Source organism: Kogia breviceps, chromosome 18, assembly GCF_026419965.1.
Source record: "Kogia breviceps isolate mKogBre1 chromosome 18, mKogBre1 haplotype 1, whole genome shotgun sequence".
In the NCBI taxonomy this organism is placed as follows: Eukaryota; Metazoa; Chordata; class Mammalia; order Artiodactyla; family Physeteridae; genus Kogia; species Kogia breviceps.
The window spans coordinates 16779927-16804882 of NC_081327.1; the positions used below are offsets into that span (position 1 = coordinate 16779927).

Here is a 24956-nt window from a genome sequence, read left to right on the forward strand (position 1 = left end):
CTATTGTGAGTAATGCTGCTGTGAGCATTCATGTACATATATGTCTCTCTCTCTTTTTTTAATGTTTAAGTGTGCTTTTATGGACATATACTCTTTTCACACAAATTCGATCATGCATTGCATTTTGGTCTGCGATTTGCATCTTCCTTGAATTAGCGATATATCATGAACATCCTTCCAGGTCCTCACATGTAGATCTTTTGCCTAGCAGATTCAAAAAAAGTTATTTAACATCATTAATATCCAGGGAGACTGAGGAAAAAGTTGCTCTCATCCACTGTTTATAGGGGATAAAAGCTTACATTTTGAAGGGAGAGAATGATGTACTCTCTGTTCTGAGGGAAAAAGGAAGATCCATTACAGGGCATTTTCTCTAGTAGCAGCGGATTCTGTCACTAACACCATGTCCTCTCTCGTGAAAGAGTTGAATTCCGGTGAGTCCCTGGTTCCCTCTCATTTGTCTGCTAATTGCAGAAGGACCCATAACTTATGTTAGAGATCTCTGAAAAGGCTTTTCTAGCACAAATCCATGCCCCAAAACCCGGGTACCTTCACAGTGGACCTACCCCACGCGTGCCATGCGTGGCGACGTGTAAGCATCTTCTGCTTGGGGGTATTTTCCCAGTAATGGAACACTTTTAATGCTACAGAAACACAGTTGCCTTGAGTGCAGACCTGGAGGACGCTCTTTCTTTGTGAGTTCTATGGCCTATCCGCGGAAGGAAATTAGTCTGGATGAAGCTCCAGGGTGTCTCTGGGAACTCTGAGGGATGGCATTCCTACTCGTATCTCATTTGGCTCTGCTGCTAGTGATGGAGGGTCTCCTGCAGAGGCGGGGCGTGGCTGTGGCTCACCACAGGGACAAAGGCAGTGGCAGCAGAAGTTCTGCGAAGTGCTCCCTGGCATGAGCCCTCACGGAGTCCGCCATTAGCCCCACCAAAGAGCCTGTCCATATATGTCTTTGTGTGGATATAAATGTTTTCATTTCTCTGGGGTAGATTCCTACGTATAGAATTGCTGGGTCATATAGTAACTTTGTGATTAACTTTTAAAGAATCTGCTTAACTGTTTTCTAAGTGGTTGCTCCATTTTAATTTCTGTAAACAATGCATGAGAGTTCCAGTTTCTCCACATTCTCACCAGCACTTGTATTTGTCTTTTGTTTAAAGTCATTCCACTGGGTATTAGTGTGTCACTGTGTTTTTTTGGTGTTTTTTTAAAAAATTAATTTATTTTTGGCTGCGTTGGGACTTTGTTGCTGCGTGCGGGCTTTTCTTTAGTTGCGGTGAGTGGGGGCTACTCTTCGTTGCAGTGTGCGGGCTTCTCATTGCGGTGGCTTCTCTTTTTGAGGAGCACGGGCTCTAGAGCGCAGGCTCAGTATTTGTGGCTCACGGGCTTAGTTGCTCCGCGGCATGTGGGATCTTCCTGGACCAGGGCTCAAACCCATGTCCCCCATTGCCAGGCAGATTCTTAACCACTGCGCCACCAGGGAACCCCTGTCATTGTGGTTTTAATTTGCATTCCTCTAATGACTAATGGTACTGAGCATCTTTTTGTGTGCTTGTTAGCTATTCGTATATCTTCTGGTGAAATATCTATTCAAATCTTTTGTCCATTTAAAAAATTGGGCTTCCTTTTATCTTCTTATTGAGTTGTACATGTTCATCATATATTCTAGATACAAATCCTTTATCAGGTGTCTGATTTGCACATATTTTCTCCCAGTCTGTGCCGTGTATTCTCATTTTCTTAGTGGTATTTTTGAACACCAAAGCTTTTAACTTTGACAAAGAGCAGTTTATCAGGGTTTTTTTTTTTTTTTTTTTCATGTGTCATGCTTTTGTTGTCATATCTAAGAACCTTTGCCCAATGCAAGGTCACAAAGATTTTCTCTTCTGTTTTATCTTAAATGTTTATTAGGTTTAGCTCTTACATTTAGGTATATGATCCATTTTGAGTTAGTTTTGTATAGTTTTGTCCTGTGCAACTTGGGGGTTGGCCAGGGACTTGTGCTATATTGAATTATGTTGGATGTCATTTTTATGAGGTCAAATCTAAGATTTTTTGCTTACTGGTTTTTGAGTTTTCTATCTCACATAGACAGACCTTCCTCTCTCCTTTCAAGAATGCCCACCTATGTTTTCTTCTAGCATTTTACTTTAGCTCTTTGATCAATCTAGAAAGCAGCTTGACGTGAGGCATAAATCTGACTTTTTTCCCAAAACATTTACCTATTGTCCACCCTTTCTCCTACTGGTTTGAAATCCAGCATTATCATTCCAATGTACTTGATTCACTTTGTTTCACTGCTAAATATTTTCCTGTGCTATTATCTTACTTATTACATGTTTCACAGCTTCAGTAATGTAAAAATCCGGTAGGACTGGTGCTCCCACATCAGATTTCTCCTCGCCTGTTTAGCATTCCAGATGCACTTACAGTAATTTTGTCCAGTTCCGAAAAGTCGTGCTTGCATCTTCAGTGCATGGAATTTATATATTGATTTGTGGAGAACTGATGGAATTTAAAGAGTGAATTCACAGCATCATCTTGAGTCTAAGTCTCCCCTCCATCTAGCAATCCCTTTCCTCCCAGTTTCACTGACTTGTTCTGGGAATTAATACTATGTTTATATCTTTTCAAAGTTCAAAAAGTAGTTTTTAAAAATGAGTCTTTTTGGCCTGTGTATTCCTGACTTCCAATGTTATTGTATTGTACTCAGAGAGTGTGATCTTTACGATATTACTTCTTCAGAAGTTTTAAGACTTCCCTTGTGGCTTACTGCCATTTTTATAAGTATTCCCATGGTCTTGAAAATAATGTGTATTCTACTAACTTCTAGGTTTTTGTGTTATCACTAAGCTTGTACCTTGACTGTTCAAATGTTATGCTCTCACAGTGGTTTTGTCAAACTTTGCCTCCTATGTTTCAGGGGCTCCTGTTTTTTAAAAATTGATTGAGGTATAGTTGATTTATAATATTATATGTCCCATGGGTAAAAGTCCCAGATGTACAACATAGTAATTCACAATATTTAAAGATTATACTCCATTTATAGTTATTATAAAATATTGGCTATATTCCCTGTGCTGTACAGTAAGTATATCCTTGTAGCTTATTTTATACATTGTAGTCTGTACCTCTTAAACCCCTCCCCACTTTCCTCTCCCCACTGGTAACCACTAATTTGTTCTCTATATTTGTGAGTCTGTCTCTTTTTTGTTAAATTCACTATTTTGTTTTATTTTTTAGATTCCACATATAAGTGACAATGTACAGTATTTGTCTTTCTCTGTATGACTTATTTCACTAACATAATACCTACCCTCCAGCTATATCCACATTGTTGCAAATAGAAAAATTTCATTCTTTGTTATGACTGAGTAGTATTCCATTGTGTATATGTGTGTGTGTGTGTGTGTGTGTGTGTATCATACCTTCTTTATCTGTTCATCTGTTTATGGACACTTAGGTAGCTTCCATAGCTTGGTTATTGTAAATAGTGCTGCTATGAACATTGAAGTGCGTGTATCTTTTTGAATTATGTGTTTTTGTTTTCTTCAGATATATACCCAGGAGTGGAATTGCTGGGTCATATGATAATTCTATTTTTAGTTTTTAAAAAATATTTATTTATTTGTTTATTTGGTTGCACCGGGTCTTAGTTGCAGCACATGGGATCCTTAGTTGTGGCCAGCTGGCTCCTTAGTTGTGGCATGTGAACTCTTAGTTGCAGCATGCATGTGGGATCTAGTTCCCTGACCAGGGATCAAATGCAGGACCCCTGCTCTGGGAGCGCAGAGTCTTAAGCACTGCGCCACCAGGGAAGTCCCTCTATTTTTAGTTTTTTGAGGAACCTTCATACTGTTTTGCACAGTGGCTGCACCAGTTTACATTCCCACCAACGGTGTACAAGGGCTCCCTTTTCTCCACAGCCTTGCCAACATTTGTTGTGGTCTTTTTGATGATAGCTATTCTGACAGGTGTGAGGTGATAGATATCTCATTGTGGTTTTGATTTGCATTTCTCTGATGATAAGTGATGTTGAACATCTTTTCATGTCTGTTGGCCATCTGTATGTCTTCTTTATAAAAATATCTATTCAGTTCTTCTGCCCATTTTAAAATCAGATTGTTTGTTTTTATGATGTTGAGTTGTATGAGCTATTTATATATTTTGGATATTAACCCCTTATTGATCATATCATTTGCAAATATATTCTCCCATTCAGTGGGTTGTCTTTTTGTTTTGTCAGTGATTTCATTGCTGTGCAAAAGCTTTTATATTTAGTTCCTGTTTATTTTTGCTTCTGTTTCCTTTTCCTTAGGGGACAGATCCAAAAAGATATTGCTACAATTTATGTCAAAGAGTGTTCTGCCTATGTTTTCTTCTAGGAGTTTTGTGGTTTCTGGTCTTACATTTAGGTTTCAATCCGTTTTGAGTCTATTTTTGTATATGGTATGAGAAAATGTTCTAATTTCATTCTTTTACATGTAGCTGTCCAGTGTTCCCAGCACCACTTTTTGAAGACACTGTCTTTGCTCCATTGTATATTCTTGCCTCCTATGTTGTAGATTAATTAACCATAAGCATGTGGATTTATTTCTGGGCTCTCTATTCTGTTCCATTGATCTGTGTGTCTGTTTTTTGTGCCAGTACCATACTGTTTTGATAACTATAGCTTTGTAGTATAGTCTAGAGTCAGGGAGTGTGGTGTCTCCAGCTCTGTTCTTCTTTCTCAAGATCGTTTTAGCTATTTGGGGTCTTTTGTGTTTCCATACAAAGTTTAAAGTTATTTGTTCTAGTTCTGTGAAAAATGCCATTGGTATTTTGATAGGGATTGCATTGAATCTGTAGATTGCCTTGGGTAGTATGGTCATTTTAACAATGACCATAATTAATAATATTAATTATTCCAATCCATGAACATGGTGTATCTTTCCATCTGTTAGTGTTGTATTTAGTTTCTTTCATCTATGTCTTATAGTTTTCTGAGTATAGGTCTTTTACCTCCTTAGGTAAGTTTATTTCTAGGTGTGTTATTTTTTTTTTTTAATGCAATTGTAAATGCTGTTGTTTCCTTAATTTCTCTTTCTGATAGTTTGCTGTTAGTGTATAGAAATGCAACAGATTTCTGTATATTGACTTTGTAACTTTACCAAATTCACTGATGAACTCTAGTAGTATTTATTTTTATTTTTATTTTGTAGCGTATTTAGGATTTTCTATGTATAGTATCATGTTGTCTGCAGACAGTCACTGTTTTACTTCTTCCTTTCCAATTTGGATTCCCTTTCTTTCATTCTCTTTCTTTCTGTCTGACTGCTGTCGCTCAGACTTCCAATAACATGTTGAATAAAAGTGGCAAGGGTGGGCATCCTTGTCTTGTTCCTGGTCTTAGAGGAAATGTTTTCAGCTTTTCACCATTGAGTATTATGTTAGCTGTGGGCTTATCATATATGGCCTTTATTATGTTGAGGTGTGTTTTCTCTCTACTCACTTTCTGGAGAGTTTTTGTCCTAAGTGGTTGTTGAATTTTGTCAAAAGCTTTTTCTGCCTCTATTGAGATAATAATATAGTTTTTATTCTTCAGTTTGTCAATGTGATGTATCACACTGATTGATTTACAGATGCTGAACCATCCTTGCATCCCTGGGATAAATCCCACTTGATCATGGTATATGATCTTTCTAAAGTGTTGCTGAATTCAGTTTGCTTATATTTTGAGCATTTTTGCATCTATGTTCATCAGTGATATTGACCTGTAATTTTCTTTGTGATATCTTTGTCTGGTTTTGGTATCAGGGTGATGCTAGCCTCATGCAATGAGTTCAGAAGCATTCCTCTGTATTTTTTGGAATTGTTTGAGAATGATAGGTGTTAGCTCTTCTCTAAATGTTTGGTAGAATTCACTTGTGAAGGCACTTGGTCCTGGACTTTTCTAAATTATTGATTCAATTTCATTACTGGTAATTGGTCTGTTTATATTTTCTGTTTCTTCCTGATTCAGTCTTGGGAGATTGTACAGTTCTAGGAATTTGTCAGTTTGTACTTGGCTGTCCATTTTATTGGCATATACTTGTTCATAGTAATCTCTTATGATCCTTTTTTTTTTTTTTTTGCGGTACGCGGGCATCTCACTGTTGTGGCCTCTCCCGCTGCGGAGCACAGGCTCCGGACGCGCAGGCTCAGCGGCCATGGCTCACGGGCCCAGCCGCTCTGCGGCATGTGGGATCTTCCCAGACCGGGGCATGAACCCGTGTCCCCTGCATCAGCAGGCGGATTCTCAACCACTGTGCCACCAGGGAAGCCCTCTTATGATCCTTTGTATTTCTGTGGTGTCACTGATAACTTTCCCTTTTTCAATTATGATGATATTGACTTGGGCCCTCTTTTTTTCTTGATGAATCTGGCTAAAGGTTTATTGAGTTTATCTTTTTAAAGAAATCACTCTTTCACTGATCTTTTCCTTTTTTAAAATTTATTTATTTATTTTTGGCTGCATTTGGTCTTCGTTGTTGTGCATGGGCTTTCTCTAGTTGCGGCAAGTGGGGGCTACTCTTCATTGAGGTGCACATGCTTCTCATTGCAGTGGCTCCTCTTGTTGCAGAGCATGGGCTCTAGGCACATGGGCTTCAGTAGCTGTGGCATGCGGGCTCAGTAGCTGTGGCTTGCAGGCTCTAGCTCGCAGACTCAGTAGTTGTGGTGCACGGGCTTAGTTGCTTCGCAGCATGTGGAATCTTCCTGGACCAGGGCTTGAACCCGTGTCCCCTGAATTGGCAGGCAGATTCTTAACCACTGTGCCACCAGGGAAGTCCCTCATTGATCTTTTCTATTTTTCTTTTTTAATCTCTATTTCATTTATTTCTGCTCTGATATTTATGATTTCTTTCCTTCTACTAACTTTGGGTTTCATTTGTTCTTTCTCTAGTCCTTTTAGGTGTAAAATTAAGTTGTCTGAGAGTCTTCTCATTTCCTGAGGTAGGCAATATAAACTTCCCTCTTAGAACTGCTCTTGCTGCATCCCATAGATTTTGGATCATTGTGTTTTCATTTTCATTTGTCTCCAGGTATTTTTCGATTTCCTCTTTGATTTCTTTAGTGATCCATTGGTTGTTTAGTAGCATATTGTTTAGCCTCCACGTGTTTGTGTTTTTTTCAGTTTTTCTCTTGTAGTTGATTTGTCTCATAGCATTGTGGTCAGAAAAGATGCTCACTATGATTTCAATTTTCTTAAATTTACCAAGGCTTGTTTTGTGGCCTAGCATGTGTTCACTCCTGGAGAGCACTGCATGTGCACTTGAAAAGAATGTGTATTGTGCTGTTTGGGGATGGAATGTTCTATATATATTGTCCATCTGGTCTAATGTGTCATTTAAGGACAGTGTTTCCTTATTGATTTTCTGTCTGGATGATCCACCCACTGAAGTAAGTGGGGTGTTTAAGTCCCCTACTATTATTGTGTTACTGTCATTTTCTCCTTTTATGTATGTTAATATTTGCTTTATATATCTAGGTGCTCCTATGTTGAGTGCACATTTATTTACAATTGTTATATCTTCTTGGATTAATCCCTTGATTGTTATGTAATGTCCTTGTCTCTTGTAACAGTCTTTATTTTAAAGTCTATTTTGTCTGATATAAGTACTGCTACGCAGCTTTTGTTTTGATTTCCATTTGCATGGAATACCTTCTTCCATCCACTCACTTTCAATCTGTATCTTTAGATCTGAAGTGAGTCTCTTGTAGGCAGCATATATATGGGTCTTGTTTTTGTATCCATTCAGCCATTCTATGTCTTTTGATTTGAGCATTTAGTCCATATACATTTAAAGCAATTATTGATATGTATGTTCTTATTGCCATTTTGTTATTCATTTGGGGGTTGTTTTTGGAGGTCTTTTTTGTTCCTTCTTTTGTTCTTATCTCTTGTGATTAGATGACTATCTTTAGTGTTATGTTTTAATTCCTTTTTCTTTTTTATGTGTGTATCTAGTATAGATTTCTGGTTTGTATTTATGTGAAGTTTATATATAGCAAACTATATATATATATATATATATATATATATATATATATATGATTGTTTTAAGTTGCTGATCTCTTAATTTCAAATGCATTTAACAACCCTGCATTTGTACATTCCTCCCCTTACGATTACTGTTTTTGACATGTTTTACATCTAATTGTTTTGTGTATTCTTTAACTGCTTATTTTGGATATAGATGGTTTTACTACTTTTGTCTTAAAACCTTCCTACTAGCTTTGTACATGGTTGATTTTCTACCTTTACTGTATATTTGCAAGGGCTTTTGTTTTTTATATCTTCTGACTGTTCTCTTTTTCAGTAGGAATGCTCCCTCTTTTGCCTTAAATTCTGATACTGATATTGCTGAATCAGCTGTCTTTCAGGCTGCTACTTTTGGTAACATGTCCCATCCCTTTTATTGTCTACTTCTCAGTGTCATGGGCTGTGGCTTGTGTCTCTTTCAACAAACCCAACCCAGGAGTCTCCAGCTGGGCAAGTGGAATCTGATCACACTGGATGTGATTACTGCTAGATTAATTTCTAACGTATTCCTTTGTGTTTTCTTGGCTTAAAAAAATCTTACCCTGATTTATTAATCATCAAATGTCCTTTATTCCTTTTTTTTTCTTCTGCTGATATGGATGGAAGCTATATTTCTATTCTTTTAGCAATTACCTTTAAAATTTAACATGAATACCTAGTAGAGCCTATCAGTATCTCAGTTCTCTTCCCTCTCTTGCAAGGGCTCTCCCTTTCATATCATCTAGTGTATCAGCTACACCTTGTTTATAATCCCAACCAACCCTCCAAAAAATGTCCATCATGACAGAAATAAAAAATCCAGTACTTACATACACACCAAATGTGCTTTACTGCTATTTCCTTAATGTTGCTTCTTCAATCAGTTCCTTCTCAGTTCAGTGTCCTCTTTGGTTGTAGACTTTTTAATAGTTTCCAACAAGGACTGAAGAACTGTAAATGTCTCACAGTTATTATCTACAAATGTATTTTGCCAGTAGTCTTGAATGATAGTTTAGCTGTGTAGTATTCTAATCTGAAAGTTAAATCAATTTTCCCTCATCACTTTGAAAGTTTCTCATGCGATCGCTGTTGTTCTGATTGTCCTAATTTTGTAGCTATCTTTTAAATTCAGTAGCTTAAATTTTTTCCCCTTCCACTCTAATGTTTATATCTGTGTATGTTTTTGTCTAGAACAGGATTCAATTTGAAGGCTCAGTGTTTTTTGATTGTGTAAAGGCTCTCTGCTCTTCTTTGAATTTCTTACCCCATTCAATATACATGAGCTTCTTCCTTGGTTTCTTCTCTTAATTTCAGGTCTACATTTTCCACTTCTCTATGCTTCATATTCAGTCTAGCTTTTACTTTTTTCACTTGTGTTTGTCTGTTGTTGATTAAATTTTTAATTAAAGTAACTTTTTGTTTCCTTAGGAATTCTGTTTAGCTCTCCTTTCCTTTTCCTTTACCATTTTAAAGATAGCCTTTCAGATTCCTGAATCATCAGAAGTTCTTGGGGGGTGGACGGGGTGGCTCAGCCATTTGTTTGCATCTGCTGACTCACCCTTGATTTTCTGATTTTTTTAAAATACAGACTTTGGATTTAGGAAGTACAAGGCATGTCTGTGTTGGCTTCTGTCAGGTGCACCAAGCACTGAGGTCCATAGGCCCTGGACTAGTTTTTACATTTGTTTCTTGCATAAATTTCAGGACTCAGATCAGGTACCTCCTCCTTGAAAGGGGCTCCCCAACCTCCCACTCCACCGCAACCCCCACAGGTGACCCCACTGCACCAGGGTTCATTCCTCTAAGATGCATTTAACCACCTCACTTACTTCTGCAAAACACAGTCATCTCAAGAGGCTAGACTCCTACCTGAAGACACCATGGTCATAACTCAGTCCCTTTCTCTGTGGCCTGGGTAGTGATGCTCAGGACACACTTGCTCGGTGATCATACAGCAGCCTTCACCCTCATCGACTGACTTCCTTATTACTGCCCTTTCAGACTTGTCTACGTTGCAGGCCGGGAAGGCCACATGCTTAAAGTGCTCTCTTATGTTAGCGTCAAGCGCCTCACTCCAGCCCCTGCCATCATCTTTTATGTAAGTATGAATTCTGCCACGAAAACACCCCCTTAAGGCAGAGGGTCCCTCAGTTTGGATGATGAAGTAAACTTGATCACCAAGCTCAGTGATTTTCAAATGACCCAGGTTCCCCCAGCCCTCAGTTATATAAATAGGTATATTTAAAAGTTCAAAACAATTTAAATAATTTACTCAACTTCTGCTCCTTGTTCTGAATTTATCCACGAAAGACACTGTTTGAATCTTCTGAGCTTGTACCCTCTACACTTCTTACATGCACATTTGTATGTTCTGAGTCCCTTGTTAACAAACTGTACAAAAACCCACTAGCTTATGGGGAAGGAGAATAAGGCATTTTACAAGGTGGCTAATGACAACAGCTTCTCATTACGGTCCACTAATTCAGAAGTCATGGGACTCTTGTGAATTATAGGCGTTTGACATCTTCTGATTGGAATTTCTCAGTGAGGGGTAGTCCTTGGCTGTATGCAACTGTTTTGGGTACCTCTGGACCATCCACAGCCCAGCCTCAGGGCCAGATTCTTCCTACCACCCCCAGAGGGAGCCCCTTTTCTCTGTTAACCTACTCCCTTTAAAGTTGAGAAAAAGGACCCAGAATTACAAGGCCCTTGGAATTACAAGTCCAGGACCATGCAGCTAACGCAGTCAAGACCAGACCTAGACAGCCTGGGTTTTATGGTGCAGGGCCCTTTCCCCCAGTGAAAACTCTCTGGAAGGAAAATTCATAATTAGGAAGCTGGTGCAATATACATACACATTTTGTTTCTCCCCTGCTTAAAAGAGCTACAAATTTTCCAAGTCCTTTCCATCACACCTTGAGAGCTGTCATAGCACCAGTCTGGTGTAACCCCAAATATAATGGGATACACAGTTTTCTTTCACATTAGAGTGTTTATCCACAGAAAAAAAAGCTTCTTCCATCTTTTGTGAAGTGGTAAGGTTAATGGTTTCATGTACTAATGACCTAAGAATTCCTTCTTCTTTCTTCTAGGGTATCATAGCGATCATTTATATCATCCCTGGTGACATAAACTCATTAGTCAATTACTTCAGTTTTGCTGCCTGGCTGTTTTATGGCTTGACGATCTTTGGACTCATTGTGATGAGGTTTACGAAGAAAGAACTGAAAAGGCCCATCAAGGTAGGTTTAGTTCCCCAAATGTCACAAGTGGCTTTATTTCCTGAAATGAGCTAGGTAGAGGTAACTATTTTAACTTCTAGGAGCATGCTTTCTATTTTCAACCTGACTCTTCTCTTGAACATCATACTTTAGAGTGGAGTTTGCTCTTCAATTCATTTCATATTATAGATTATGATCCAGTCAGCCATCTCGTAATTAATTAAAGTTATCAACAATACCTGTGACCTGTCTCTTTAACCAAAGTGAGAGGTCCAGTTCTGATAGTTCCAGGACCCCTCATGAATGCACTTTCTGTCGACCGGTGGGGACTTCTGATTCTGGCTCAGACCCATTCCTATGCATGCAACCACCAACGGTCCGTGTTTGCAGTCTGTTTTGCGCTCCTTCCCACCTCCCTCCATGGCTGGTGTGGGTCCATATACCAACAAGGAAGAAGAACGTATTTTATTTTGCTTATGTTACAGGATTTTTTGGTTTGTTTTTTGTTTTTTAAAAACACCTGTGCTATTTATTCTTGTGATAACAAGTGAAGATGTAAGAAAAAGGTAGGCAAAAAGAGGGCTTCAGTAACTAGAGCAAGAATAAAGATAATGTCTTTAGCTTCGGAATGTTGTTTCACAAATCTGGTTAAAAGTCTTTCTGGCGGGCTTCCCTGGTGGCGCAGTGGTTGAGAGTCCGCCTGCCGATGCAGGGGACGCAGGTTTGTGCCCCGGTCCGGGAAGATCCCACGTGCCGCGGAGCGGCTGGGCCCGTGAGCCATGGCCGCTGAGCCTGCGCGTGCAGAGCCTGTGCTCCGCAACAGGAGAGGCCACAGCAGTGAGAGGCCCGGGTACCGCGAAAAAAAAAAAAAAATGTAAGTCACGTATTTTACGTCCAGTCAAACTGACCTTGAAGAATAAAGTTACCAACAAAATAACTCAAAGCATGTATTGTTACATGAGACCTAAGGGATCACTAGAGAATGAGCTTTAGAAACCAAAAAGTCATTGGCATAAGGTGAATATATTTAATTAAAGAACTAAGACTAAATGATGGGAGATAAAGATAGCAAAACAGTATATAAATATTAAGCACTGACAACTTAATAAAACAAAAATGGGAGAGAAGGCATATGAACGTATGCCAGTTAAGGAAAATATGTCAGGGAAACTGCCTTTGGATACAATTTAAAATTAGATGCTAGGGGGAAAGAGGAGAAATCCTAGCTTATTTCATTACTGCTTATTATAGATAATATCTAAAAAAGAGGAGACAAAGGTATTAATACCTACTATTTATAATGGTAACTCTCAGAACAAAAACAGTGTTTATAGATAGATATATCCAACACACATACCCACACACAAACACATCCACAAAACCATATCATAAAAGAACCTATATATAAAGACTCAAATAGGGAAACAAATGAGAATATCTTCCTGGTTGACATTTTCTCAGTAGAATGCTTATTAGGGTTTTTTGCTTATTGATTTTTAACATCCCCAAACTTTATAGAATCTATGAATCTCTTAATACTCTTATTTCTAGTTGATAGTTATATGGAAAAAATGCATATTAAAATTCCCCAAATGCAATACAATATTTTTAATACATGTGTGAGGAAAGTTTCAAATGGCATTCCAAATCCAACACAAGTCACAGCCGTATGTAGGCATATTGGAAAGTGTGAGGCATGTGTGTCTCAGATGTTGGGAAACATGTTATTGCATTAAAGGTAACCATTTACTAACAATCATACTAATTGGTCACCAGGAAATCATTTTTAAAGCAGTTTACTTCCAGTTTACTTACATGTTGGATATATACATGCATTTTCTGTTTTTTGTTATATCTGAAAACACTGGTTAGAAGTCTCGGGTTTCATATGATACATGGTAATTTTCCCACTTAAAGGAAGTAGGCCCCGGTAAGAGTTTTCCCACAGAATGTCACTCTTTAAGGGCAGAAAACTGACAGTAAGTCGAAGATACTTTATATAGAAATATGAAGCAATATGGAGACCAGACTTATCAGTTGTATGAATAAACCAGCTTATGCAGTTTAAATGGGTTTAAATCAGCCATTAAAAGAAAAAAATTTTCAGGCAGGTTTACAGAACTGTGAAAAATGCAAAGTAAAAGGATAGGCAAAGAAAAATCAAGCAAATGAAAATACACAGAAAACAGGGGTTGTGATCTTATCAGACAAGCACTCAGGCCCAAAACACAAGACAAAGACCATTTAGTAATGCAAAAGGCTAAAATTCACAATAAAGAGATAACAGTTATGAAAACCTATTCACCACACCACACAGTAATTACTTTTACTGAACAAACTATAGGAAATACAAGGAGAAACAGACACACACACTAATAGGAGACTTTACAACATCTCCCTCAGGACAAGACCGATCCAGGCACATCATTAGTAAAAGTGACTGCAGATCTATAAAAACATAACAAGGTTTATCTTAGAGATTCATTTCAAATTCTGAATCCCCAAAATAGCAAACATGGTGCATATGGGACAGGTCTGACCACTGACAATCTTTAATACCACAAGGAAAAACCCTGATTAAAAAATCAGAAATGGGGCTTCCCTGGTGGCGCAGTGGTTGGGAGTCTGCCTGCCAAATACAGGGGACACGGGTTCAAGCCCTGGTCCGGGAAGATCCCACATGCCGCAGAGCAACTAAGCCCATGCGCCACAACTACTGAGCCTGGGCTCTAGAGCCCATAAGCCACAATACTGAGCCCACGTGCCACAACTACTAAGGACCACGCACCTAGAGCCCGTGCTCTGCAACAAGAGAAGCTACCACAATGAGAAGCCTGTGCACCACAACAAAGAGCAGCCCCTGCTCGCCGCAACCAGAGAAAGCCCACACGCAGCCACGAAGACCCAACGCAGCCAAAAACAATAAATAATAAAAAATAAATACATTTATTTTTTTAAAATCAGAAATGATACAGATCACATTCTCTGACTATAATGCAATAAAACAGGAAATTAATTTTTAAAATTAAACCTTTTGGTCCAAAAGGAAATAGGAAATGAAAGTACATAAATTCCTAAAAATAACAATAATGAAAACAAGACATATAATCTATGATCAGTACTTTAAGGAAGTTCCGCTACATTACTTACATCAACAAAACGAAAACAAATTAAATAAGCAACTCAAAGGGCATGAGAAAGAACAAAGAAAACCAAAAGGATATAGAAGGAATTAATAAACATAAAGAAAGCACTTAACTGGATTATCTGATTTTTAGAATTTCACCATGAATTCAGATTCTGCTGGGGTTAGTTTTAATAAACTATATTTTCCTAGAAAACTGTCCATTTCATCTAGGTGTTTGAATTTATTTGTATAGAGTTGTACAAAATAGTTTATGATTTTTAAAAAAATTCCTGTGTTCTGGAGATTATTTCTCCATTTTTGTTTCTTATTTGTGTGTTTATGCTTTCTCTCTCCTTTTTTTAAAAGGTAAGCTACAGGATGTTTTATTGATTTTTCAAATTATTTTTATGGACTATAACACTTATACCAAACCTTGCAAAGACAGCACAAAAAAGGGGAGAAGAGAAAAATCACAGACCAATCTCACTTTTGAATATTGATATAAAAATCTTAAATAAAATATTTTAACAAATAGAATCCAATTATATTAAAAACATATCATGACTAAGTCAAGTCTGTGCAAGGGTGGCTAAAGATTAGAATGATCTGGATTTAATTCATGGGGATATAATTCATCATATTAATGTACCTATGGTCAAACCCCCTATAATCACCTCCCACAGTTGTCAAAAACCACCAGATAAAATTCAACATACATTAGTGATAAAAACACAAATAGGAATTTATAACCTTTTCCTTGGCATGATTGCACACACAAACATGCCCTACGGCAAAAAAGCAATTTTTTTTTTTTTTTAGCGGTACGCGGGCCTCTCACTGTTGTGGCCTCTCCCGTTGCGGAGCACAGGCTCCGGACGCGCAGGCTCAGCGGCCATGGCTCACGGGCCCAGCCGCTCCGCGCACGGCATGTGGGATCTTCCCGGACCGGGGCACGAACCCGTGTCCCCTGCATTGGCAGGCGGACTCCCAACCACTGCGCCACCAGGGAAGCCCAAAAAAGCAATTTTAATTGATAAGGTAACACTAGAGAGATCTCTGCCAAGGTGAAGACAAAAATGCCTTCCTTCTATTTCTGCTATCAGCTAACACTGTTCTGAAGATATCAGCAAGGCAATTAAACAAGAGAAAGCAATGTGGAGCACAAGGATTAGAAAAGACTTTCAAAAGTCTAACTTTCTCCTTTCAAAGAAAATAAAACTGTACATCTGGAAAACCCAAAAGGATCAAAGAAAAAAATATAAGAAAATACAGTGAAGTAATATGACATAAAACTAACACACTGTAATCAACAGCCTTCATTTATAAAAACGATATCCAATTAAAAGGTAATGAAAGAGAACAACTCATCCCCAAAGCAAAGAACACCCGGCCATGAACTTAACAAGAGGCTAGACATCACAGTAGAAAAGTAAAATTCTCCTGAAAGACAGAAAAGGTAACTTGAACAAATGGAAATCCATCATGGTTTTGGATAGGGAAACTCGGCATCATTAATTTAGATGTTTATGAGATCGCGATAAAAAAAACCATCTAATTTTTTTTTTCCTGGAGTTAGACAAGTTGATTAGAAAGTTCATGTTGAAGAACAAACTAGCAAAAATAGCCAGGGAAAAACTAAAAATAAGAAAAATATTAAAATATAGATTCTAAAATTGAGACACAGATGTAGAGAACAAACCAAGGGGGAAAGTGGTGGGTGGGGGGCTGGAGGGTGGTGGTTGGTGGTGGTGGGACGAACTGGGAGACTGGGATTGACATGTATACACTAATATGTAGAAAATGAATAACTAGTAAGAACCTGCTGTATAAAAAATAAAATAAAATTCAAAAAACAGATTCTAAAATTTAAATATCATGGTGCCGATGCACGAAGAAAATATAAATTGCTTTGTAATTCAAGAATGAAGAAAACCTCTCCCATGACTCAAAATCAAGGAGTAATTTTTTTAAAGGGGGCAGCCATAACCCCCCCAAATAAAAATGAATGCATTCAAAAAAAGAGAAGTTGAAAACACATATACATAAAATATTGGGGAAAATATTTGCAATAATATCACAAAAAAGGATAAATATCCCTAATTTAAAGTTACTAACATTGATATGGGAGTTACTAACAACTGAAATGGACAAAAGATATAAATGGAGACAAGAAAATAAAACGACAGTTCAATGAATAAAATGCAATGACACTTAAACATGAAACAAATGAACCCCAGCAAACTCAATTTTGTTTCTAATAAGAGAACGCACACCAAAATCCTAATGAGATACCATTTCTTGCCTATCAGATGGGCAGAAATCTCAAAGTTAGGCCACACTCCGTGGGAGAGGCTGTGGGGAAACAGCCTTCTCAAACACTGCTAGTGGAATACAGATGGCATGGCCACTACAGAGGGAAACCTGGCAACATCCAGCAATATTACATATGCACTTACCTTTAGACCCAGCCAGCCTGGTTTGAGGTAATCTATCCCTAAGTGATGTCGACAAAAATATGAAATAAACATAAGCTTACTTGTTGCATTAATCGGTAATAGCAAAAGGTTCAACACAACCCAAATGTCAATTAATGGGAGACTGGGTGAATTAAGTTTTGGTACATCCGCAAAGTAGAGTGGTATGCAGCAGTAAAAACAATGGACGAGTAATTTTATACAGTACTATGACTCTCCGGAATATATTAATGGAAAAAAGCAAGGCACAAAACTGTGTTTTATGCATTTGCTACCTTTTATGTAAGAGGAGTGGAAGATGAACATGTGTATGTACATTTGTGCATATACATGTGTTTATTCTGAAAAAGAAATAATGGAAGAATAAAGCAAAATCAAGAAAAAATTTATAATATTAAAAAAAATCAAATAAAAAAGGGAAAAAGCAAATCCCTAAAAACTAGAAACAAATGGAGATAAAGAAACCTTACTCTGTAACAAGTAGATGACATAACCACACAGAGAACGTAATCACTAGAACTGATATTAAAGTGCAGGACTTTGAATGCATCTCCTTTGTGGCTTATGCTGTGCAGTTAAAAAGAACGGCAAAAATATCCTAAACTTCCTACTACTACTTACAGTGGTAGTATTGGTACAGTTATTTTGAAGTTTATCACAGGCACATTGTAGGATAAATAAAATAATTATGTGAAAGCCATTGAGAAGATTTTCAGAAGCATAAGGAAAGAAGGCATAAGTCTAGGGAAAGTAAGGAAAAAAGTGCAATCTTACATTTGAACGGAAGCTATCAGTAGAAATTTATGAATTTTTTCCCCTTGAAAAAATTTTTTTTCTCTGTCCTTGTAAAAGAACACTGAGTGCTCCCAACCACCCAGATTACGGTTTCTAAATGCCATTTCCTACCAAACGCCCTGGAAAAACGGGTGAATCCAGATCTGCTGGGACTGGATTCCTCTCCAGCCCCTGAATCCACGGATTGACTTTAGGGGTGCAGAAGTGTGACAGTCGGACCTTAAGTGCCTCATGACGTGTTACAAGAGGAAGTGCACTGCTCCAGCTACAGAGTATTGTTGCCTCCACGGCTAACTGCGGGTTTACAGGAAACAAGAGGGACAGAGGAGCAAGTTATCAGGCAAAGCTAGAATGAAGACACTGTATAGGATAAACCCTCCAATTCCCACGAGTTAAGGACAAGATAAAGAGAGGAGGGAACAAACATGTTAAAAACGAAGCCGTCATCAGTTAGAGGTGTATAATGCGTATTTTACAGGTAAAATGACAGGATGGCATTTTCTTTACAGTCTAGGGAAAAGAAAAAGACGGAAATAAGGTTGGTAATGTTACTTACAAATGATTGAAACTGGAGGAGGGGTACGTGGAGTTCATTATATTCTTCTTTCTGTCAAGTGTTTTGTTTTGAAAGAAAATTTGCAAAAAGGAAGTGAATGCACGTGGCCAAATGACGACACCACTCTGTTTTGCCTACAGGTGCCCATTTTCATCCCCATCTTGGTGACTCTGTTATCCATGTTTTTGGTTTTGGCCCCAATCATCAGCCAACCTGCATGGGAGTATCTCTACTGTGTGTTATTTATGCTGAGCGGCCTTATATTTTATTTCCTTTTTGTCTACTACAAGTGTGGATGGGCTCAGAAAATCTCAAGTAAGTGTCAACTGAGGGACTGCTTTGCTGTTAGTAAAGTGAGAGAGGCCCGACATCCCGTAGCCTCATCTGTCCCGATTCTACCAGGACCTTCTTATCACGGGGTCTTGCGCAGCTAACTAATTTCGTCTCCTCTTTGGGAGGAGGCGTGACCTGTTCTCCTCAGTGTCACACCTCTGGGGTCCACCTGTGGCCTCTTCCTTTGTTCCCATCAATTCCTGTAACAAGCAGGAAAAGGAAGCACCGTTTTTTTTTTTTCTTTTTTTCAAATGTAACATACACATAACAGAAATCCTGACCATTTTTAAGTGTACGGGTCAGTAGTGACAATACCTATTCACATAGTTGTGCATCCCATACCCGAAGCACTGCCTCCTTGTGCCTGATACCCGGACGTCATCTGGGGGTCTCAGCAGCATCCCAGAGACACCCAAAATGCGAGAGCTGGGAAGAGGGCCTGAGCCTTCCAACACCAAGGCCACGGCTCTTGCTTTTCACTCAGCAGTACTGATTCCTTGTGTATTTTAGGAAAGTTGTTTAAAAGTTTAGCTATGTTAGCCATTTTCGTTTTGAAAAAGAAAGCAGTGATGGCAGAGTACATCAAAGGACCCTGAAGTACACCCAAGGGTGTGTTATATTCTACATGGCACAGCCAGCTGCAAGGAACTCCATTCACAAAAGCCTGCCAGGCTCCCGAGCCCCTCACCAGACCGGCAGTGATCCACAGCCTTGCCTGGTCTCCCTCACCCTAAACATGAGTTCCCCGGAGGCAGGAATTGGGCTGTGTACAATTTAATCCTGGATCTATACAGCAGCCACTTAGTATTTGAGTAAATGTGATGAAAAATCTGCCTTCTTTCTCCTTCAGCTCGTCTCACCAGGGAAGTACAGTCATTCCTCAGGCACCCCTGTGTGGTCTTTTATTTAGATGCATACAACTTAGGGAGACATACAAGGTAGCAAAGAGCAGAACCCAACTGGAAGTGGGGGAAGGCGGCCCTGAGACTCCATTTAGACTGAGCCTAAATGTCATTTTCTTTACAGTCTAGGGAAAAGAAAAAGATGAAATAAGGTTGGCAATCTTACTTGGGGATGCCTGCCTCCATTCCTTCGGCCTTTGTGTCCCCACCTGTGAAACTGGTACCACCTCTCACCTGACAGGGGTGTTCTAAGAGACAGAGAATCTGTTTTCACGTTTGTTAACAAAGGGACAGTAAAACCAAAATATGGCTTTATTATTTCCCAAGGACTTTTCCCCTTTCTTGAAATAGCTCCCCCTCCCCCTAAACCTCTTTACGCTGATCTAAGCCCAAAGCTGAGAGGGGGTTGCAGGGACACTACTATAGAAACGAAAGAAAAGGCATATTACTACCTGAAAAACAGCCACTTCTTCCCATGCCCCTGAAAATGGACTTGCACTTGATCATACTGACAGAGAATCTAGCTAGGATGACTTACAGCCTAAAGGCCCGAGATATGTCTTATTTCTCAGCTTTAGAATATTTAGCCAAGCTGTTCCCTACAGAAACCAATAAGAAGTTAAAATTAAGGAGGTGAAAAGAATTAACAACCTGTATTTTAAACAAGATGCGGACTTAGTGACTTCAGGCCCAACATGCAATCTTGGTCAGTGGTAGTTAAATATACACATAAAACTGAGTCATTCATACTTTTCCTCTAAATGTTTTGGTGGCAGTAAAGTATTTAGTAGGTTCCTAATTGCTTTAATGGGAAATAACTTATCTCCAAAGAACCACCTAGCTCCCAGGATGGGTCTGCCCACCGCTACCCACCTGTGTCCCCTGAGCACAGGCTCGGATATGAGACATCACCAAGGAGTAGTAACAGTATCACTGCTCATTGATAAGCAAGGCAAAGCTAACTTTAAGTGACGGTTTTCTGACTGCGCTTTTCCCCCCCAGAGCCTCTCACCATGCACCTTCAGATGCTGATGGAAGTCGTCCCCCCAGAGGAAGATCCAGAGTAATAACAAAGCTCAGCCTCCTGTGGCCAAGTCTAAGCTGTGAAGAATTTATTTTTGTAAGCAATATTTGTGGTTGTTTCTTCCTGATGCTTTTCTTAAGAAAAAAATGTATTCACGTGTGTATAATACTGTTAGTTTCAGCTACCCTTAGTTCTCTGGCTGGGTGTGTGCTGACGTTAGCAGGTGAGGATGTAACCCAGCAGAAGGCTGGTGGCCAGGGAAGGGCTCAGTCCGAACGGCCCCCACCACATGGTGACTCTTTAACAAGGCACATCACACCTACTTCAATAAAGGGAATTCTTTACACTCATTGATCAGAAAGGTGCATATGTGTGTGTGTGTGTATATATGTATATATGTATATATATATATACACGTGTGTATATATATGTACGTGTATATATATATATAATATATACATATATATATAAATATAAAATTGGTGGAACTTATGCTTTGATTGAAATAGATTTTTAAAATACTAAAGTACAAACGCTTTACTACCTAACCATATTTCTACCTAGCATGTATGTAGCAGGTCTGTCCCTGGATGTCAAGGCCCCCAGTGCAAGGCTGGCCGTCTGGAACCATTTGCAGCCTGTGTCCACAAGGGGCTCAGCATCACAGGTTCCCTGACAGCCTTTACTGGCATTTCAGTCAAATCAGAAAGTGTGGTGTATAAAATTCTATTTTGGGGCTTCCCTGGTGGCGCAGTGGTTGGGAGTCCGCCTGCCGGTGCAGGGGATACGGGTTCGTGCCCCGGTCTGGGGGGATCCCGCATGCCGCGGAGCGGCTGGGCCCGTGAGCCATGGCCGCTGAGCCTGCGCGTCCGGAGCCTGTGCTCCGCAGCGGGAGAGGCCACAGCAGTGAGAGGCCCGCATACCACAAAAAAAAAAAAAAAAAAAAAAAAAATTCTATTTTGCATTTGGCACTCATGGATTTTCCTGACAAAACACGGTCTAAAAAAATGGGAAAAGGTAACATTTCTGTGAAAACACTGAAATTTTATTGATATACTGCGGAAGACATTCACACCAAAATTTACTAAGTATGTGAGCAACTTTAGAAGCGTAGAGACGCAAGTACTTTTACCATGCATTTCAGGAATTTCCCCCAAACGTGAAATCAGTACATATTAATAGTAGAGAACAAAAAAAGCAATTAGTAATTGTTTACATTTCACAAGCCAGTGTCCTATGTCTTACAAAATGATATTCAGAACTTCAAATAACAGAAGATGTCTGAAAAAAGAAACTGAAATTTAAACATGTACCTTCCTCTGCCCAATACTTTCATTTCACTGTTAGTGAACCACACGAGAGAATCAGTATTATATCTTCTCTGAGAGCAGGACCCCACCATTTGTGCGTGGGCAACACATTTGTGCAGCTCTACTGCTTGCTATTATTGTGTGCTGTTTTACGAAAGAGACAGTACAACCCAGCACACGCCGCAGGTGGCTAACAATCTCACGGAAAGCCAGTGCAGTTCAGGAGGCCTGGCTGCCGGCCCAAAGCCCTTCCCGGTGGAAGCAAAGTATACCGGATGGGGACATTACAAGAGTTTTGCAGAATCAGAACCTCTGCCAGCAAAGACACCAGAACATCACACTTCCCAAAGAGCCTGCCCTATTTAGCCAAGAAAAAGGAAAATCACTTCCCGTACACTTCATGTGCCAATCGGACACCTGCCAGTTAACCCACGGGAGTCACGGCAGCAGCAAGGATGCGCTCCTGGCAGCTGTCCAGGCCGGATGCCGCGTCCTCCCACCAGAGGACAGCGGCCTGACCCCGCCCAGCAGCGCTCCGGGCCCCCCGAGGCCAGGTGACGCCCCACAAGGAGCCGAACGTCTTATTTTACAGATGAGGAAACTGACAGCCAGAGGGAGATCCACACCTGCTCACGGGACACGACAGCTTGACGACAGAAAGTTTACCTCTCGTTTAATACCTGGGACATACCCGGTGATTTATACCTGGGACATACACAAACTTGGGCACCTGTGCTTTCTGACGTGTAAAAAGAAGAAAGATCTTGCGGGCAGTTCCAACAGCCTACCAATGCTCTTTTCCTCTTCTAGGCAAAGCCGCCAGCCCCACACTGAAGCAGTGCACAGGGTGTAAATTTCCCAACAGCTCGCCTGTCTAACTTTTCCAGTGACCATGAAAAGTCAGGCTCTGGGCATCCCCACACTTAAGCGGTAACGACACTACACGTTTCTTGGTAACCTCGCGACCTTATCAAGGCACCGCAGGCTCATCGCGGGGTGGCGTCATGAATGTTTTCAGGGCTCACCACATCCAGGTATTCTGAGGGTTACCTCCAGGCACCCCACATGACCTTTTCAGTTTCCACTGGAGAGAAACCTGTGTCCTATTTGTCCAGGACTCTGCAGGTTCCATGGGTTCTTCGGAAGCACTAGCTTTACCTCCAGAAAGCCCTGCGTCAGGCTGCTATTGCTGAGGCAACCCCACTCTCATCCTTGGACTATCTCTTCCCAAGAAGTAAACTTACCCTGGGCAGCTATCACTATCTAAAGAACACTAGGAGTATTAGTACACAGACAGTTAACACTGAATCTCAACTAACTCATGGCTGAAAAGGTCTGTTAAGCAGTGCGGGGTATGAATTTTAAGAAATCTCAATTTATATGCACAAGAGAAAGTTTTAAGAATGTACCAAACACAGGTCTAAATGAAAAACCAACTCCCGATGGTACAGTTCATTACCCGAACGCCACGGCGGGCGTCACGCAACCTGAGTGCTGAGGTGGGCTTCACACCAGAGGCGACGGGCAGGACAGCCCAGCACTCGCTGTGTCTCTGCTTCCACCTTCCCTCCAGAGTCTCATCATCGGCCCATTTTTCAATCAATTAAGAATTTCTCACCGTTACTAATCTCAGTGTCACAAGGTGGCACTTACTTATACTTGATCCTTGAAGTGACAGAAGGTCTGAACTCAGTGACTGCCTGTCTTCTCAGCTTTCGGTCACGTAGCAACATCCATTTCTGTTCAGAGTCCTCTGGCCACTGTGCAGGATTTATTTCACATTCTCATTCACTCTCACCTTCATCTTCATCTGAAGCTTTGTCACTGGTCTCAACCAACTCTACCACTTTGAAGGACGGGTTTTTAGAATTTACAGCTGAGAGATATTATTAAAAATATGTTACTAATTATAGATTAATTAGCAAATCTCCCCCCCTCATCCCCCCCGATTACTGTGGTCATTGCAGAAAAAGTCCTTTGGGTTCTAGCTCTATATTTTGTGACCTATTTTATATTTTCATTATTTTAAGCAAGAAACAAGCAGGTAAAATTTGCCTGCTTATGAATACATTATTTTCCTAGGAGAAATATTTGTAGAAGTGTTATAAGGAGGTATGTTTATAACCAAGAGTTGATACTTCCTCAAAGCAGAACATTTAGCACCAAGATCAACCACGAGGAGAAAACGAATACCTAAGGGCTTTACATTAAGACACATTTCCACAAAGGCCACATTCCTGAAGTCAGCTGAGTGACTGCATCCACCCCCATGGTGCTCAGGACCTACGACTCTCCAAGGGATGGGTGCCCCCCCTCCCAGCTTACCCTGGAGAAGGGATGGGTGCCCCCCCCCTCCCCGCTTACCCTGGAGAAGGGATGGGTGCCCCCCCCGCTTACCCTGGAGAAGGGATGGGTGCCCCCCCTCCCCGCTTATCCTGGAGAAGGGATGGGTGCCCCCCCTCCCCGCTTACCCTGGAGAAGTGGCTGTCCTCCTCATCCTCGTTGCATTCCTCCCAGTGATCGAAATCAAAAGCCACGTTAGGATTCTGTTCAATAAAACAGTTTATGTTAAGTGAGAGAATAAAACATGCTCAGCGTGTTAAGCCCAAGCACAGCTGATTTCAACTCACCCTCTGTCTGAGTAGGCCACACCAAGACTCCTTTTTCTCTTTCGAAAGAGTGATTATTGGTTCATCATTTTTCACTATGCATTTGCAATCATCTTTTATTATGTTGGCCTGCAGCTCCAAATCAGCCAAGTAAAATTTCTCTCCCACCCAGGCACTAGATTTACAAAAAGAAATGAGGTCAGCCTTCTAAAATGTTAGAAATTATTTCTCTTTTACTTTATAAGCTATCCATATACCCACCTGAAAACAACTCTATCTCTGAAGTATTTACACTTGTAATCTTTTACATCCCTTATTCTTATCTTCAGTATGACCACATCCTCTTTTTGGAACCATTTTATTTGTGGGTGGAAGCTAGAAGACAGTGAAGAGGATTATACACTCATCTGTGTTTATTCGCTAGGCAAGGAAGGAAAGCAGACCCCAACGATGATGAGCATACCTTTTCAGAGGCTCTGTAGTTGTGCTAATGGAAGCATCTCCAGTGTTTTCAGGTAAAGCTTCTGTACAAGAAGTCAAATTTTCCTATAGGTT

General features: G+C 40.0%; 2 protein-coding genes across 8 annotated transcripts in view; one reads left to right on the top strand and one right to left on the bottom strand.

The window, feature by feature from the left end:
- SLC7A9 (solute carrier family 7 member 9) overlaps positions 1-24850 on the top strand; it is a 33445-nt gene extending 8595 nt beyond the window's left edge. Inside the window, exons 9-13 of one of the 4 annotated variants that reach the window (XR_010837678.1) lie at positions 10052-10148; positions 11143-11292; positions 18364-18538; positions 20461-20578; positions 24826-24850. Coding sequence is in view for 3 of the 4 variants with exons in the window: in XM_067018482.1 (XP_066874583.1) it covers positions 10052-10148; positions 11143-11292; positions 18364-18657 (541 nt within the window). In the remaining variant the exon portion in view is untranslated. Of the gene's footprint in view, positions 1-10051; positions 10149-11142; positions 11293-18363; positions 18658-20460; positions 20832-24825 lie in introns of those variants that run through there. The other 3 variants (XM_059046043.2, XM_067018481.1, XM_067018482.1) reach the window with 3 other exon arrangements.
- TDRD12 (tudor domain containing 12) overlaps positions 21509-24956 on the bottom strand; it is an 83690-nt gene continuing 80242 nt past the window's right edge. For all 4 annotated transcript variants that reach the window (XM_067018478.1, XM_067018475.1, XM_067018479.1 and 1 more), the window contains 5 exons: positions 24865-24925; positions 24663-24776; positions 24423-24576; positions 24264-24338; positions 21509-23668 (listed from right to left, as the gene is read on the bottom strand). In XM_067018478.1, coding sequence (XP_066874579.1) covers positions 23663-23668; positions 24264-24338; positions 24423-24576; positions 24663-24776; positions 24865-24925 — 410 coding nt within the window. In that variant the 3' untranslated portion in view covers positions 21509-23662. The remainder of the gene's footprint in view (positions 23669-24263; positions 24339-24422; positions 24577-24662; positions 24777-24864; positions 24926-24956) is intronic.